At 55.1% G+C, this 15,576-nt stretch overlaps 5 protein-coding genes across 5 annotated transcripts; 3 read left to right on the top strand and 2 right to left on the bottom strand.

The window, feature by feature from the left end:
- Positions 1-250: 250 nt before the first annotated feature.
- CCOS01_00830 (uncharacterized protein) lies at positions 251-2,838 on the top strand (the record flags this gene model as incomplete). Its single annotated transcript, XM_060449026.1, has 4 exons — positions 251-332; positions 407-879; positions 934-2,011; positions 2,066-2,838. The coding sequence occupies 4 exons, from the start codon at positions 251-253 to the stop codon at positions 2,836-2,838; spliced, it is 2,406 nt and encodes an 801-aa protein (XP_060320464.1).
- Positions 2,839-3,561: 723 nt separating this feature from the next.
- Positions 3,562-5,086, top strand: CCOS01_00829 (ribosome biogenesis protein ytm-1; the record flags this gene model as incomplete). The annotated part of the gene is made up of 2 exons (XM_060449025.1): positions 3,562-3,658; positions 3,732-5,086. 2 exons carry the CDS (start codon positions 3,562-3,564, stop codon positions 5,084-5,086), a joined length of 1,452 nt encoding a protein of 483 aa, XP_060320463.1.
- A 481-nt stretch (positions 5,087-5,567) lies between these two features.
- On the bottom strand, positions 5,568-8,851 carry CCOS01_00828 (Sec8 exocyst complex component specific domain-containing protein; the record flags this gene model as incomplete). The annotated part of the gene is made up of 2 exons (XM_060449024.1): positions 5,568-6,216; positions 6,279-8,851. The coding sequence occupies 2 exons, from the start codon at positions 8,849-8,851 to the stop codon at positions 5,568-5,570; spliced, it is 3,222 nt and encodes a 1,073-aa protein (XP_060320462.1).
- A 612-nt stretch (positions 8,852-9,463) lies between these two features.
- CCOS01_00827 (uncharacterized protein) lies at positions 9,464-11,237 on the top strand (the record flags this gene model as incomplete). The annotated part of the gene is made up of 9 exons (XM_060449023.1): positions 9,464-9,535; positions 9,634-9,849; positions 9,934-9,965; positions 10,028-10,055; positions 10,122-10,129; positions 10,195-10,295; positions 10,358-10,528; positions 10,601-10,900; positions 11,059-11,237. 9 exons carry the CDS (start codon positions 9,464-9,466, stop codon positions 11,235-11,237), a joined length of 1,107 nt encoding a protein of 368 aa, XP_060320461.1.
- Positions 11,238-11,761: 524 nt separating this feature from the next.
- On the bottom strand, positions 11,762-13,840 carry CCOS01_00826 (uncharacterized protein; the record flags this gene model as incomplete). The annotated part of the gene is made up of 4 exons (XM_060449022.1): positions 11,762-13,351; positions 13,407-13,574; positions 13,642-13,709; positions 13,768-13,840. The coding sequence occupies 4 exons, from the start codon at positions 13,838-13,840 to the stop codon at positions 11,762-11,764; spliced, it is 1,899 nt and encodes a 632-aa protein (XP_060320460.1).
- Positions 13,841-15,576: the final 1,736 nt, after the last annotated feature.

Raw genomic sequence — 15,576 nt, 5'->3', positions numbered from 1 at the left:
GTCTGGTGGTCTTGGCGGGCAGGCAGGGGCTCACTGGGGCCAATGGACGCGGCCTGCACCTGCCTTAGTACCTGAACTCACAGTTGCTAGCAGGGGAAGCTCGCGTCTTTGCTCCGTCACTTTTCGATGGATCCTGCCTCGAGGCTACGTGCAACTGAAAGATCTCGTCCCCGGTTTACCAATTGGCCTTCTCACACACACCATCACCATATCTAACCTTGCCCAATCATCAAATACGCAGCTGGTTGATATGGGCGACTACGAGAGAAGACGTTATCATGGTGGCGGTGGCGGCGGTGGAGGCTACAACAACAGGAAGAGAAGGTATCGAGGTGAGCCTTTCTCCCCATTGTGCACCTTGTCTCTGTTTCAGCGCAATCTCGCCAACTGACTCTGGCTACGACAGACGACGACGATAACGATCACCGACAGTCGCGACGAAGGATCGATACTGCGCCCCTTCCTGTGAGAGTGCGAAGACAGCTCCTCTCTCTCGCCGAATCCCCGCTGCGACGCTGGCATGAAGAGGTCCAAGGCATCGCGCACGTCGTCGCCGAAAACGCAGAGGACGCCGAACTCCGCGAGAGCTTCGTCAGTCTCGTCTTACAGCTTTCGCTAGAGCAACCGCTCAAGACACCGTTCGTCGCTGGTGTGGTTCTTCTCGTGAACACGCTGAAGCCCGAGATTGTGGATGAGGTTCTCACCAAGCTGAGCGTCGCGACTCAAGAGAAGATCCAAGCGGGTGAATGGAGAGATGTGAAGCTCTATCTCAAGTTGCTTGCGTGCCTACAAAGCTCTTTGGATGGCGAGGGAATTTTCCCCGTCCTCGAGGAGCTATTTGGCCGAGCGGTAGACTTGCAAACCGCGAGCTCTGATGACGTAGATATCCTTTGTCCTTCGCTATGTTTACCCAAGTTGCTAACATCCTTGTAGACCATTGGCACCGAGCTTGTGAAGATTATTCTTCTCACGATTCCGTACATCATGTCAGCAACGCCCGATCAGTGGCTCCAAAAAGCCGCCGACCTGATGGACAAGACCGAAATCATTGCCTCAGAGCCTCACGCCCTGCAAGTTCTGATCGATCCGTACCTCGCCGAGAAGCAGGACCAGCCTACCGGGTCCATGAGCTTCATCGGCATGCTCCAAAAGCAACTGCAGCATGAAGCGGCCAACGGCTGGGAGCTATCTTGCCTGCCTAGGCCCTGGAAGCTGCCCCTAGAGGAGATCGAAGCACAAGAGAAGCTGGATAATGCTACAAAGCATACCCTCCCCACCATCACAGTACCCGAGAAGATTGTCGCTGGATCAAGACCGCTATTCCCTGAAGTCTACTATTCGGTTTATAGCACTCAGGACGTCGAGTCTGTCCCGCCTGTCACGGATATTGCCGCGTCGCTGGTCAGAGATGGCCTGGTTGATACGATTAACATTCTCGACTTCAACCGCAACGTTACTGCGCGGTATCTTATTGACCTAGATTGCTACTTCTCAGACTCAACTTTCGTCAAGCGTGCAACCCCCTTTGACAGACTTCGGGACGTCGAAACTGGCCGCTCAACGTGGAAGCCCGAGGATGTAGCTGTAGATGCCGTGTTTTCACAACTCTTCCAGCTTCCACTTCCGGAACACAAGCTTGTTTACTACCACTCAGTCCTGACCGAGGCCTGCAAGATTGCGCCTGCGGCAATTGCTCCCAGCTTGGGTCGAGCAATCCGGCACATGTACCGCAACTCTAGCCGAATCGACCTGGAGCTCTCTCAGAGGTTTGTTGACTGGTTCTCGCATCACTTGAGCAACTTTGGCTTCACCTGGAAGTGGACGGAGTGGGTTGATGACGTGTATCTGCCTGACCTTCACCCTCAGAAGGCATTCATTATTGGCGCTCTCGACAAGGAGATCCGGCTCAGTTTCGCTCAGCGTATCAAGGGCACACTGCCCGAGCCATACCAATCACTGATTGGGCCCGAGAAGGAAAAGGATGTTCCAGACTTCAAGTTTAGTGATGAGAGTAAGTGACGAGCTGCGATTAGCGAGAAGTTTAGTAGACTGACAGATACGACAGGTACGCCCTTTTCTGCAGAGGGTCGCGAGATCGCTGCTCTGCTGAGACGCAAAGCACCTGACGAAGAGTTCCAGCCGATTATCGAACGGATCCACTCACTTGCGATAGAGCGCAGTCTGGATCCTTTGGTGACGAGCACCGATGTCTTTGTCACAGCCGTGTGCTGGGTCGGGTCCAAGTCGCTCAGTCACGTACTCGCGTGCATTGAGCGCACCAAGGATCGTCTGCTCGACGTTGGCGCGGCATCCGAGGCGGCTAAGTCCCAAATCATTACTGCAGTCATGTCGTACTGGGCGGCGCAACCCGGTGTTGCCATTTCCATCGTCGAAAAGCTTTTGAACTACTCGATCCTTTTGCCCATTTCGGTCATTGAGTGGGCTCTCTCCGGAGGCAGCCACGTGCAAGGACAATCTTCGGGCGATTCTTTGGCGCAGCCTCACGTCTTTGAGCTGGTGTTTGGTACCGTGTCCAAGGTGACTGGCCGCGTCAGACAACTTCTGACCAAGGAGGCCGAGGCCGACGAGGATTTGAAGGAGAGAGACACCAAGGCGATGCGCGATCTCTTCAAAGCGATGGAGGATGCGCTAGTTAGCTGGGCTTCAGGCAGCAAGGACGAGATGATGGAGGAGATGGACGGAGCCGGTCAACGCGATGCCCTGCTTCGCCGCTGGGGTGAGCGTTGGCTAAGGGTGTTCCGCCGGAGGTCCGCCATTGAGGAGGCCTTCATTTTAGAGGCGAGCAAGGAGCAAGTTGCTCTTGACAACGCCGTCTGAATCAGCCTGGCTGATACTGACACGACGGGCGTTGTCCTTCGTTTTTCAGGCAGCGTGCCTTCAGTATGTATGATTACTTGAAAATGGTTCATGGGTTGGCAATGGACCGGGCGAAAGCCCTGGTGGATATGAGATCAAGGATTCCGATCTCGACAAGGTAGCTCAAAACAGGCACAGATTCTTTCCTAAGCAATTTAGTATACAATGGTGGTTTCAGTAGCCGAATGAGTGACCTGGACAGCGGAAAAGGCCATTAACGTCATCGGTCCAACTTGTGTTTGATTGTGATAGCGGACAAGCCCGTTGCGCAGGGTAGTAAGTCGGTCCCTTGTGACTTGATACTGAGTACGTCCTCAAGCCCCTGTGCGGAAGTCAGCGGATGCGGGGCATTGTTCAGCCTGCTGGCCCTAGCGTTGGTCCCTTTTTTGCGCTGGAGCCATGATTGGATATGCCTAGCTCGGCGGGGTGGAAGTCTCCTGCAAGGCTGACATCAAGCTTGGGGAAAGGAAAAAAAAAAATTGGAAATGCCCCGTCTATCAACCACCGAACTCCAACATACGGGAAACCAATCGAAGCCACTCTCGCTGCCCTCGGACTATTACTTTATCACAGGGTATAAAGCAACCAAACTGTCCGGTATTTACGAATATTAGGTTCAATTTCGATTCTCACTCGGAAGCTTTGAGCCAATCGCAACAAGAAAGATTTCAGACCCTCTTCGCAATGGAGTCCTCAGTGGCCCAGGTGAAGGTGAACTTCACGACAACGCATGAGGATTTGCAGTTGGACGAGAGCAAGAGGCAGTTGATTGTGCCCGCAGGTATGCATGCCCGACCGGATATCCCAACCTACTGGCTTCCCACGGACTCTGATCTTGTACAACTCATCTATAGACATCAAGCGATATGGCCTCTCAAGGATATTGAACTCCGAGTCCATGCTCAACACCTCCTCCCCCGTGCCTCTCGACTTCCTCGTCAACGGAACCTACCTACGGACCACGATCGAAGAATACCTCAAGGAGAATGGCCTCTCCTTCGAGACGACGCTCACGTTGCAGTACGTCCGCAGTCTGCTGCCCCCCGTCTACGAGGCATCCTTTGAGCACGACGACTGGGTCGCCGCCGTCGACGTACTCTCCGCCACCTCGGCCGCGGGCCGCTGGTCCGGCGACGCCCTCGCCCACGGCCAAGACCGCATCCTCTCCGCCGGCTACGACGGCCTCGTCCGCATCTGGGACGGCTCCGGCCAGTGCCTCGCGACCTCCCCCTCGGCCCGCGCCGGTGGCCACGCCAAGCTCCTGACGGACGCCAAATTCCTCTCGTCGACGCAGATCGCCTCCGTCGGCCTGGACCAGAAGGTCGTCGTCTGGAAGTACGCCGAGTCGGCCGACCGCTTCTCGGGCGAGCTCAAGCCCACGCTCGAGCTCCACGGCCACAAGAAGATGATCAACTCGCTCGCCGTCCACGGCGCCTCCAAGAAGATGCTCACCGCCTCCGCCGACGGCCGCGTCGGCCTCTGGCTGGCCTCGAAAAAGGGCAGCCCGGACGTCGACGCCGACGACATCCCCGCCACCCACGCCAGCAGCGTCAAGCGCGCCAAGCTCTCCAACTCGTCCGTCACCGTCCCGCAAAAGGGCGCCCTGGCCATGATCCAGGCCCACGCCGCCGACGCCTCCGTCACGGGCGCCGCCTTCCACCCCACCGACGCCACCGTCGCCTACTCCGTATCGGCGGACCACACCCTCCGCACCCTCGACCTCACCACCGCCTCCGTCGTCTCCACCCTCACCACCCTCCACCCGCTCCTCTGCCTCGCGCCCATGCCGCGCAACTCCTCCCTCGTGGCCGCCGGCTCCTCGGCCCGCCACGTCACCCTCCTCGACCCCCGCGCCTCGGCGTCCGCCACCTCGGTCCTCACCCTCCGCGGCCACGCCAACATGGTCTCGGCGCTCGCGCCCTCCCCGGACAACGACTACAGCCTGGCGTCGGCGTCGCACGACGGCACCGTCAAGATCTGGGATCTGCGGAGCGTGCGGCCCGCGACAAAGGACGAGGGCGGCGGCAGCGTCAGCGAGGCCGTCTACTCTATCGGTCGGGAGTGGCTCAAAGGCAAGAAGGCGCCCGCCGGCGGCGAGGGCGTCAAGGTGTTTGGCCTCGCGTGGGACCAGACGTGGGGTCTGGTCAGCGGTGGCGAGGACAAGAAGGTGCAGATCAACAGGGGGAGAGATCTCGTTGCTTCTTCGTGAGAGGATTGGTGATGGATGGTGCTGGGGTGCTGCGAGTCTGAGTGGCGGGATGTATGGGTGAAATGTATGAGAGAGATGGAAGGACGAGAAAAGGTGGACGCGGAAGAATTACGAATTGTGTGCATGTGTTTTCGTGTACATGTGGTTGGGAAAAGTTTGCTGGCATTGAAAAAGCTATAGACTACAAGAATAATACCCCCCCAAAATTTCATAAAGACTTGCAGGGTGTCATTTCTCCCAGATTTCGGTGATGAATCGGAAACGACAACTCTGGTGTGTGTGTCGTAGCCACGCAGTAGGACCGAAACCACATGATAGGGCAAGTCCAGATGATGTCAGTAACCCTCTTTCTCTGTTTCTCTACCTCTCCTGAACGCCTCGCAAAGTGCAAGTAGAGTTAAATCATAGCCAGCCAGCCGTGATCGAATCAACTACACATCATCAGCCATGAAAAAAAAAAGACCACTTCTCTCTCCGTCTTCTAAGTCTGCCACATGTGCTCGCTAAGCCCAAGCATCTTATCCGCCATCTGCCTCTTGGCGGCGCTGGCGATCCCCCGCTCGGGGTTGGACAGCTGCTCGCTGAAGCACAGTTCCAGCAGCGTCCTCAGCTCTTCGTAGCTAAATGTGTCAGACGGGTCCGCGTGCTCGTCCTTGTCCTTATCTTCGCTGGCCTTTTCGACAATAGCGTCGGGTCCCTTGTCAAAGAGGGCAAAGTAATTTGACGCGCGCGCGAGGTCGACGCCCTCCTCCACGTTCTTGAGGTTCTGCTGCAGGACCAAGATGTTGAGCTGCATGCGGCCGCATCCCTTTGCGTTCATGGGCGAGACAAAGGCAGCGTTGGTGACTAGGTAGTCGTTGATGAGCAAGCCCAGACCGGTGCGGATGAAGGCCGTTTCCTTGGCGCGAAGGTACCGCGCAATAGTCTCATCGTAGAGGACGAGGTCCGAGTTGAGATTGAGGATTTGCGGATCAGGCTCCGTAACTTCCTGGTCGAGAAGATAGGGGGCCGTGTCGGTGGACAGGGCAGTGCGGAGGGAGTAGATGATTTCGCATCGAATCTCCATGTGGAGGGTCAAGAGCGCGGTGCCGGCAAGTTCTTCAAACGACGAGACGATTCCATCGAAAGCCCTGGTATTTGTGTTAGCAAGGCAAGAATGGTATGGGGACTTCAAGAAGAGAAGAAAACTTACTGGACGGTCTCCTGCGTCATTGGCAGACACACAGGTCCATCTTCGTTTGTCGCCTTGTTGGGGTCGTTCATGAGCGTCCACCGCTTGCTCGAGCCTCGGTTCATGTTTGGGCGGGAAGAGTCGGATTCGTTGCGAGTAATGTGACGCAGACCTGAGATCTTGACTGCAAGCCACTTCATGCTGGTATATAAAAGACAAAGAGAAGAGATGGTGTCCTTGTCTTGGATGATGTCGGCCATCTCCATGCGCTTCTCATTGGTCTGAACAATGAGCAAACCGACTTCCTTCTCGAGAAGTTCGCGCTCCAGTGTGTCCGATGTCCACAGTTGCTTGATAGTTTCTTGGACATCGCCCTCCTCTAGAGCCATCGCTGCAGACATGCGTAGCTTTGTGGGCTTGTCTGGTTGCGCCTGAGTTTTGCTCACAAGGGACTTGTACCATCCAAAAGCACGGTCGTAGTATCTCATCATCTGGGTAATGATGAGCGTGCTCAAAGCCTGATCGTGTGGGATGGTGCCCAGCATGCGGCAGAAAGCTGTGACAATGGCAAAGAAAGCTGTCGTGCCCTTGAAGACGGGGCGTCTGGCAACTTGAGTCCATTCCTGGTCTTGTAAAAATGTATCAGCTTCGCCAAAGATGGTATCGCTCAACTTTCCGAGAGTCTCATCCAGCTGAGGCTGGAAGACGTTGACCAGGAAGTTATCCAAGAAGGACGTCAATGTGCTGGTGGCAAGATCTGAGCCCGGTGGTACAATCATCTTGAGACGCTGAAGGAAGACAAGAGTAGGAGGGAGGAGCAAGCTCATGTTAAAGACGCTGGGCTCGACCAGAGACTTGTATGTACCAGTTGTCTGCTTGTTCTCCCAACCTGTAGCGCCTCCTCCTCTCTTGGTGCTGCCCTCGGGTACTGGTCGCTTCTTGTCAGCCCCGGCCTTCCGAGAAGTGTCAGTCAAGCCGGGAACGGCAGATCGGATAATGCTCTCAAGAGCCTCGTATTCAGTCGTCATATCAACAGCTTTGGGGTCGCCCTCAGAAAACTTGAATAGGTGCTCTCTAGCGGCATCCTTTTTACCATTAGCATTAGTCCCAAGCTTTGGTGATGTACTAAACTGGTACACGTCGGCGTCCGTGGTGACGTAGTTGTGCAGCAAAGAACGAATCTCGTTCTGGTAGAGATTCCAAAGCTCCTTGAAGCTACCCAACAGAGCGCTGTTGTTTCCAGCGCCTTCTCGTCGGATGAGGGCCTTGATCGCCTCGTGGAACACGCGGTGACCCTCAGCAATAGCCTCAAACTTGCCAAAAAGCGTCCACAGGAGATCGTAAATGACATCTGCTCTCATTTGGGTCTCTCGACTGCCGTAGATGTGCAGTCCCTGAGAGTTGGTCGAGCCGCCGCGTAATGAGCTAGGATGCCGTTGGTCGACCTCGTTAAGTGTCTCATTCACAATGGTAAACAGCTCGACAGGTAGTCTCTGCTTGAGAGTGTCAACAGCCGTCTCTAATCTTCCTAATTTGTTAAGGGACTCCACGAGCAGTGACACGTATGAGAAGGTGTCAGCCTCCGGGTTTTTGGCCGGATCTTCAGTCGCCGATGCTTCGAAATCCATGGCGTCCAAGACCTGGTGGAAAGGAGCAATGGTGATTGATTCGTAGTTGCCCTCCTTGAGAGCGCCTTGAGTCTTGGCGAGGTTCTGCCACCGCTCTTGACAATACGGCGACTTGAGGTAGAGGTGCTCATGCAGCTCCTCAACCAAGATGTCCATGAGTGCTGTATCCTGATTGGCAAGGTAGCCCCTCAGATCGCTCAGAGCACCAATATCGTCCAGCTCTGGTTTCCTCAGTTTGCGAAGAGCATTCTGCAAGACCTCAACTGCACTTAGGAAGCGCTTCTCGGAGATGCGGGCTTCTAGTTGATCCGGCACCAGACGCAGCTCCTCCAGCTCGTTAAGCGTGGTGAGCAGCTCATCGTAAGCCTGAGATGTGGCCGAGAGCTTCTTAAGGTCCGGGTCCGACGTGCAGAGGCTCACCTTGGACGTCAGCAGGGAGTCCTTGAGCGTGCGCACCCTCTTCTGCGAGGCCTGGATGCTCCCCTGGATCTTGTGGAACGTTCCGATCGAACTGTTGAAGCCCTGGTGGTGCTCGTGGACGATGCCTTTGAGGGAATTTTGCAGATAGTCGTGCGTCTGTCGGAACTGATTGTAGTCGTGCGCGCGGCCTACTGAGCTGGTGTCGAGGAGCTGGAGGGCGAGCTGGACGGGCACGCAGTCGGTCTGGCACATTGCCGGCCACTCCACCTTGACGCGCTCAAGGACCTGGCCAATCTGTCTTTCCGCGTTCGTCTCCTGGATGCGCTCGCGGCTGCGGACTGGCGGTGGGCCCCCGCTTCGAAGTGTAGGTGGTGATCGGGGGTTCATCGCTGGCGGTGATCCCACGGCGTATCGGTCACCGCCGCCTCCTCTGTCGCTGCCTGAATATCCATTTCCGTATGGATCGTAATCCTCTTCTTGCCTGCCAAAGTTGCCATATCCGTTGCCGTTGCGGTAGCCGCCGCCACCGCCGTACCGATTGGACATGGTGCGGGAGCAGGTATGTATAGCGAATTAGGTCGGTAGGGAGGGGAATCGCATCGCGAACGAGGGGTCGTCAGGGAGTGAGGACCGGCAAGTATCGGTAGGGAGCGATGATCGGCTCGAAGGAGAGATGCGGCGCTTATTCTCGAGTCAATCGTGCTGTCAATCTGTTGGTGACCGGGCGAAGGGGGGTGAGGATTCCAAGTTGATGAAGTTGTATTCGTGGTTGAAGTGGATGGAGCTGGCTTGTCAACCTGGAAAGTGCTGGCGTCCCGCTGCAGCTAGGGGTGCCGGATGGCTCTAGCCCAGCCGTCCGCATGCATGTTTCAGCGATGTTTGGATGTCACCTAGGGCTCTCAGTGGTTCGCTTCAGCGGTCGACATCAGTTCTCCACTAACCCCGGACGGACTCCATGCCAATTGACCCGCCCTGCCGTCTCGACGAGCCGTTGCGCCGCAGACGCTCCTTTCTCAACTCCCGACACCGAAGCTTGAGACCGGGGCTGCCGACCGAGCCCGTTACTCACATCGACTCCTGAATAATGGGATGCCTGCTGGAATAACACGACGCCTTCTGAAATTCAGATCCAAGTGCTACGCTGCATCATCAGCCGTCATGTCGGAACAATTCCCCATCCAGCCTATTGGGCGTTTCTATGCCGCAAGCCAGCCGGTCAAACGACCAAAGGTATGCATCCCGGATTTCTTGTTGCGGTGGATATCTCGTCAACATGAGTCTCATGTATCAATGAAATAACTTAACACATTTTGACTAATACGGATCAGGAGTTCGCTTGCTTCTCATATGACGACAACCATGAGTTCCATCTAGGCGACTCTTCATTGAGATACTACTACCCACCTACCCTCGGCGCCGACTTATCCAAAGGCTATGATACCTTTATCAAGCACGACGACTCTCAGCCCGAGCACCTAACAGCTCTTCTCAAGACTATCAAGGCTCACGAGGAGGAGACGGGTCAAAAGATTGACGCCCAAATCGTGACATGGCGTGGCATGATGACCAAGGCATGAAGTTACTCCTGCTATCCCTGTTCCAGGCTCAACTAACCAAGAGAAAAACAGATCATGGCATCGCCCTTTGAGGATCGTGATGGGTTAGTCTTGCATCCACCATTGCAGATTTACTCAAATGATTGGGGGCTGACAGCACAGCTAGCTTTGAGATGAACGCAACGCTGTACCAAGTGCGCATGAACACACTCCCATAACTTCCACATACAAACAATTGAGCTGACCAAAACATAAATCAGGACTGCATGTACGGCAAGCACAGCAACGTCGTGACGATTCCATCCCTTCCGGCCAGACTGACAATTGGAATAGTTACATTGAAGAGAATCACGAGTACAAAGTGGCGTCTCAGAAGCAGCAAAACGCACAGCAGAGACGGGGACCGATCCCGCCCGAAGTGATGCAGTTCTGGGGTATACCAGAGCCTCTCTTCTTCCTCTGCCAGACAGATGAAGCATGCTAATCGAAAACTCAGGATACAAGTTCGAGACGTTGGCCACGCTCCCCAACACCTGGGGCGAAACGCCCAGAGAATATATCGAGAACAGAGACGTCGAGGTGGTGAACAACAAGGCCCAATACTGCTCCGTAGTCAGGACTGGTATAGGACAAACCGTAATCTGCATAGGCGGCGAAGTCGACGCCGGTACGTTGCCCCTCATCTCGCCCACTCAGCTTATCGTCATCGCCTATTGACATTACGCTACCCTTTCCAAAGTCTGGGACTCGAAGCCCCAAAAGCAGGGCGCCCCCACAAACTGGGTCGAGCTCAAGACCAGCCTCGCCATCCGCGACGACCGCGACGTCGACAACTTCCACCGCAAGCTCATGAAGTTCTGGATCCAGTCCTTCCTCCTCGGCGTCCCCAAAATAATCGTCGGCTTCCGCAACCGCCACGGCATCCTCACCGACGTCGAGGAGATTGAGACTGAAAAGATACCCGATACCGTCCTGCGCCGCGGGAAAGCGACGTGGAATGGCGACATGTGCGTCAACTTCGCCGCCGAGTTTCTCGTTTGTGGGTTCTCTCCTCCCTTGCCCCCTTACTCCCTTCTCATCTCGAACTCTCTTACTTTCCTTTTTCCATAATTCCTCTAAACCTACCTTCTGTCGTGCCAATTTTACTACATTAGCTGCTTGAGTATGAATAAAGCCGTCACTAACCCTCAGTCGCAGGGCTTCGGCAGACGATCAACGATGACGGCGTGTGGAGGATACGCAGGCGGGCGGGCGAGCCCACCATTGAAGTCTTCAAAGTCGACGAGGCCGGGCACGGGGAGCTCTTGACGGACGACTTCATCAACTGGAGAATAAAGCTCTCCATGAAGAATGTCCCATTGGCGGAGGAGCCATAGGATACTACTTATTGGCTAATTCAAATATCAATCACGATGTTTTACACACAATCTCCACGCAAACGGGAACATGAATCATACCGCAACGAATCCCTTTTCATTGTTGAAAAAGACGCAATCTTGACGCTACCTAGGAGGTATCTAACTACTACCAAATGAAGACCCCAAAAAACGCCAAACCCAATGCGAAGCAGAAGAGCGAACATGAAAACCCGAATCGGCCGCGTGTAGACACTCATCCCGTCGTGAAAGTAAGATCATCAACGGAAAAAAGTCAGTCCCATCATCAGCGTCTTCCATCCGGATAGAAAATGAAAACCAAGCCTAACCCTCAGTGGTAACTCTCCAATCTGCCCAAAGCTGAAATGAAAACTCTCTCCCAATGCTTTTTGTGTGTGCTGTCCAACCCGGTATGCTGCGACGTGTTCATACACTTCTCATCATACAGCATGTTTCTCGTGAATAACAATGTTGTGTCAATCTTTACCCATATCCTTCAGATGACCGTCAAACAGAGATCGGATCTAGACCGCTGGCCATCTGATTCTCAAGCCCTCCGTCCACCGGCCGTAAAGCACGTCCGATAGCTGCTTGCAGTGCTCCATACCGGGCCGGGGAGGGCGACCGGGATACTTGGCTTCCACGGCCGTCTTCTCGCTACGTTCCTTCTCGGCAGATTCGGGTGTCGCAATCGACCCATTGCGCCTCCTATGGCTCTTGAGGTGCGGGTTGTTTGCTGCCATCATCAGCTTGGTCGGGCTGCTTGATGGCGTGGGAGCGGCGCTCCTGATGATAACCGTTCCTTGGGGAGTGCCATCCGACGGAATCTTGACCGATTGCTGGGGCATCAAGGCCTGGTTCAGCTTGGGATCCTGGGAGACAGCTGTCATCATGTTCTGCATGAGGTGGTAGGCACCCTCGGGATCAACAGAGTCCAAAAGCGCGAAGGCATCGGTGAGCTTCGCAAGCGCCTCCCGCCTCTGCATGCCTGATGTCTGCGCGTGAAGCTCGGCGAGGGTAGGGTCCAGGACCCTGTTAAAGAGTCGCCGCCCAAGCAGCGCCTCTTTGCTATTGGTATCAATCGCGGCTGCCCGCATTGGTGCTTTGTTCTCATTGCCCATAGTACCCTCAGGCGAAGTGTCCTCCCATGCGGTGACGGAGCCATCCGAGGGCACCCGGCGGAAGAGCCGCACGGAGGACCCAGAGTTACCGTACGACATGTCTGGTTGTAAAGGCCGTCTAGCGACGGTCGAGCGAGGCGAGCCGTTTGTTTGGATCTGTGTGCCGGAACTCTGGCGGCTCGAGGGCTGGCGACGCACAGTCGACCGGCGAACTGTCCCGGGAGCGGGTGACGAAGGGCCGAGCGGCGCGTCCTTGGGGTCGAGCCGGCGCATGGCCTCCTCTGCCGCAAAATAGGAAGGCTTCCGTGCATGACCATTCGGCCGCTTTGGCGCCACTGACTTGACCGTGTCAAACACCCATTCGTCCGTGTCGTCCCTGGAAGACATGGTATGCAGGGTCTCTTGGTAAAAGGTGGGATGGGACCTCCGGTTCTGGTTCGCATCCCACATCTGCTTGCGCGCAATCAGCTCCTGAAGGGCCTCAACTTTGCCCGCCGATCTAATGAATCGGTGACGGAGGAGATCTTTAGCCGAAGGCCTGCGATCAGAGTCCTTGACCAAGCACTGTGCAACAAAATCCCTAAAGTCCTTGCTGAAGTTGTTCTCCAGTCGTGGAGGAGAGTTCTTTGGGATGTGGAACAAAACTTTCATCGGATGAATGTGCGCCAGGGGAGGTTCGCCGTTGGCCATCTCCATGGCAGTGATTCCGAGAGACCAGATGTCTGCCTTAAAACCATAGCCATCCTGTTGGATGACTTCGGGGGCCATCCAAAAAGGAGTGCCGACGAAGGTGTTCCGCTGGGACTTGATATTGGTCAATTGAGCGGCGACGCCGAAATCGGCCAGCTTGACTTTTCCTGCCTCGGACAAGAGAACATTGGCAGCCTTGATATCTCTGTGGATTTTGCCCTCGGCGTGGAGGTATTCGAGACCACGAAGAAGCTCTCGACAGATGATGGCGATGTGGACCTCGGCAAAGTTGGCGGGTTTGAGCTGAGGAATGTTAGCTAGCCGGACTCCGGCAAACGTGTTGCGCCAAGTGACATACCAAGTCGAGACATGAACCACCACCAAGATATTCCATGACGATCCAGAGCTTGTGGCCGCGCAGGAAACTGCCTTTGTATTGCGTGACGAAGGAACTCGCGCATGTACTCAGCACAGCGATCTCGCCTTGGATCTCTTGAATGTCATCTTCGCTTGACTCGAGGTCGATCTGCGCAGGCCTTTGTTAGTCTGTTGTTCGTAGTATACCAGGTCGAAGATGCGATGCGTCGACTTACATGTTTGATGGCGACCGTCTCGCCAGTGGCCTTTTCAATGGCTTTGTAAACGACACCGAAACTTCCACCTGGACATCATGTCAGCGCAATTGTTTCCAAAAGGACGTAGACAATGGCAAGACTTACGACCGAGCTCCTCCAGAACTTGATAGTGTTCGGCGACACCCTCGTCGGCCATCGCGGCCGATTTGGACGTCATTGAATCGTTTTTGTTCGCTCAACAGAATTCCTTGCAGCAAAGATGGAGTGGGAGGGAGGGAGGAGCTGGCGACGGTCGACCCGGGAGTCCTAGACCGAGGGATTTCGAGAAGAGAGTTGCGCAGGCGAAGCGACAGTATGCTAGGAGAGTTTCGAGAGAAGAAATGGGTATCCAGGGAACGGGCTGTCGTGTGTCAGTCAGGACGGCCTGGCTTGTGTATTTAGGGCGGACCAAAAGCAATTGGGTTTAATAAAGCAAGCGGATCGACAGCAGTCTGGTTGCTTGGGACAGCGGCGGTAGCGGGCGGGCTTGTTCGCTTGTTCGCTTGTCGAGCGGGAGTCCAGGGCCTGGTCCAAGGTGAAAGTGGTCTTTTTTTCCCCCTTGGTCTCCCACTTTGGCCGTGGTACTGTGGTGCCGTGGTCGAGTGTCGAGTTGGGCGTTGGGCGGTGCTTCGTCGCAAAGCTCGGGCCCTTTGTTTACTTTCTTCCGTTTTGGTATAGCTGGGGGAGCTCCGGGGAACCGCAATTTAGCACCAGGGGGGGTACTTTGTAGTGTACTATGAACCGGGGCGAGTCAGCCGATCTTGCGACGAAAAAAGCAAGCGAAGAGAGATCGGTCGAGAGCCGCTGTTTCTGAAGCATCGTGAGAATCGCGAACAAGAAAGAAAGCGGAGGAGGAGAATAAGATGTGGGAATGGTTGGTGTTTAGTGCTTCCTTGATATGCATGAGAGATGGAGTGAGAGAAAGAGACGTACGGATACAACGGGCGAGGGCGAGAATGCAAAGTGTGCTACGTGATTAGAAAGAGGTGTGCTCACTGATAGCTGTCGTGTGAGTGCTTGCGTCGTTTGCATGCCAGAGAGATGGAAGGATTGCGAGCGTGACCTTGATCTGGCCTTGATCCGGCTTGCAGACTTTCTTGTCGCCCGTCAGTCTGTCTTGCCATCCAAGTTTCGTGCGACCTTATTCGACGCGCCAAACGTTAGCTGCGTTGCCTTGCAGATTTCTGGTTGCCAAGGGCAAGTGAGTCGGCGCCAGACAATGTGTTTGGTGTGCGATGGTGCTAAGCTAAGGTATGCAGGGCCTCCCCATGAGACGGCGCTGCGTTGTTCATCGCACTAAAACGACGTGCCTACGAGTGCCCCTGCTTTTCTACAGAGAACATCCTCACTCACGCCTCATTCTCGTCTCTCGTTTTTGCTGTCATCCCAGGTCCTCCCAGGTTTGCTGCTAGGAGACAAGCCTTTTTTTACCGACTCTCTTAAAAGCTGGCCGGGGTTGGATTCCTCTCTCCCTTGCCGAAGCTGGCCAAGACAATGTGCAGGCTTACGCAGTATATGGATAGTCGTATCTCAACGAGTGATACGTACTGCAAGGGAGAATCTACCTTAGTCCAGTCTCCACGCATCTGTGTATCTGCGACGTAATACTCCGTGGGCAGCTGGGCGATAACACGACTTGGATCAGGCAAGCTGAAGAGAAGGTTAATAGTGGGAAAGATGACGGGGTCTCTGCCCACCTCAAGCCTCAAGGTACCGAATCCAAGTGCTCTGAAAGGTGCGAAATACTTGGTCAGTGGTCCTTGCTTTCGGCATCGCAGGCGGTGACCGAAAGATTTCCAAGACTTCTCCAAGGTCCAGGGGCCTCAGATGTGCCATGCCAGGCTTAGCGCCGCGCCAAGGAGGCACTGAGAGGGTCCCACTAGTCGCCGGTGGAGATACGCCAGCCGCACAGGA

This window comes from Colletotrichum costaricense (assembly GCF_030867565.1).
Source record: "Colletotrichum costaricense strain IMI 309622 chromosome Unknown Scaffold_1.1, whole genome shotgun sequence".
NCBI classification, from domain to species: domain Eukaryota; kingdom Fungi; phylum Ascomycota; class Sordariomycetes; order Glomerellales; family Glomerellaceae; genus Colletotrichum; species Colletotrichum costaricense.
This window is presented reverse-complemented; position numbering and strand designations above follow the sequence as displayed.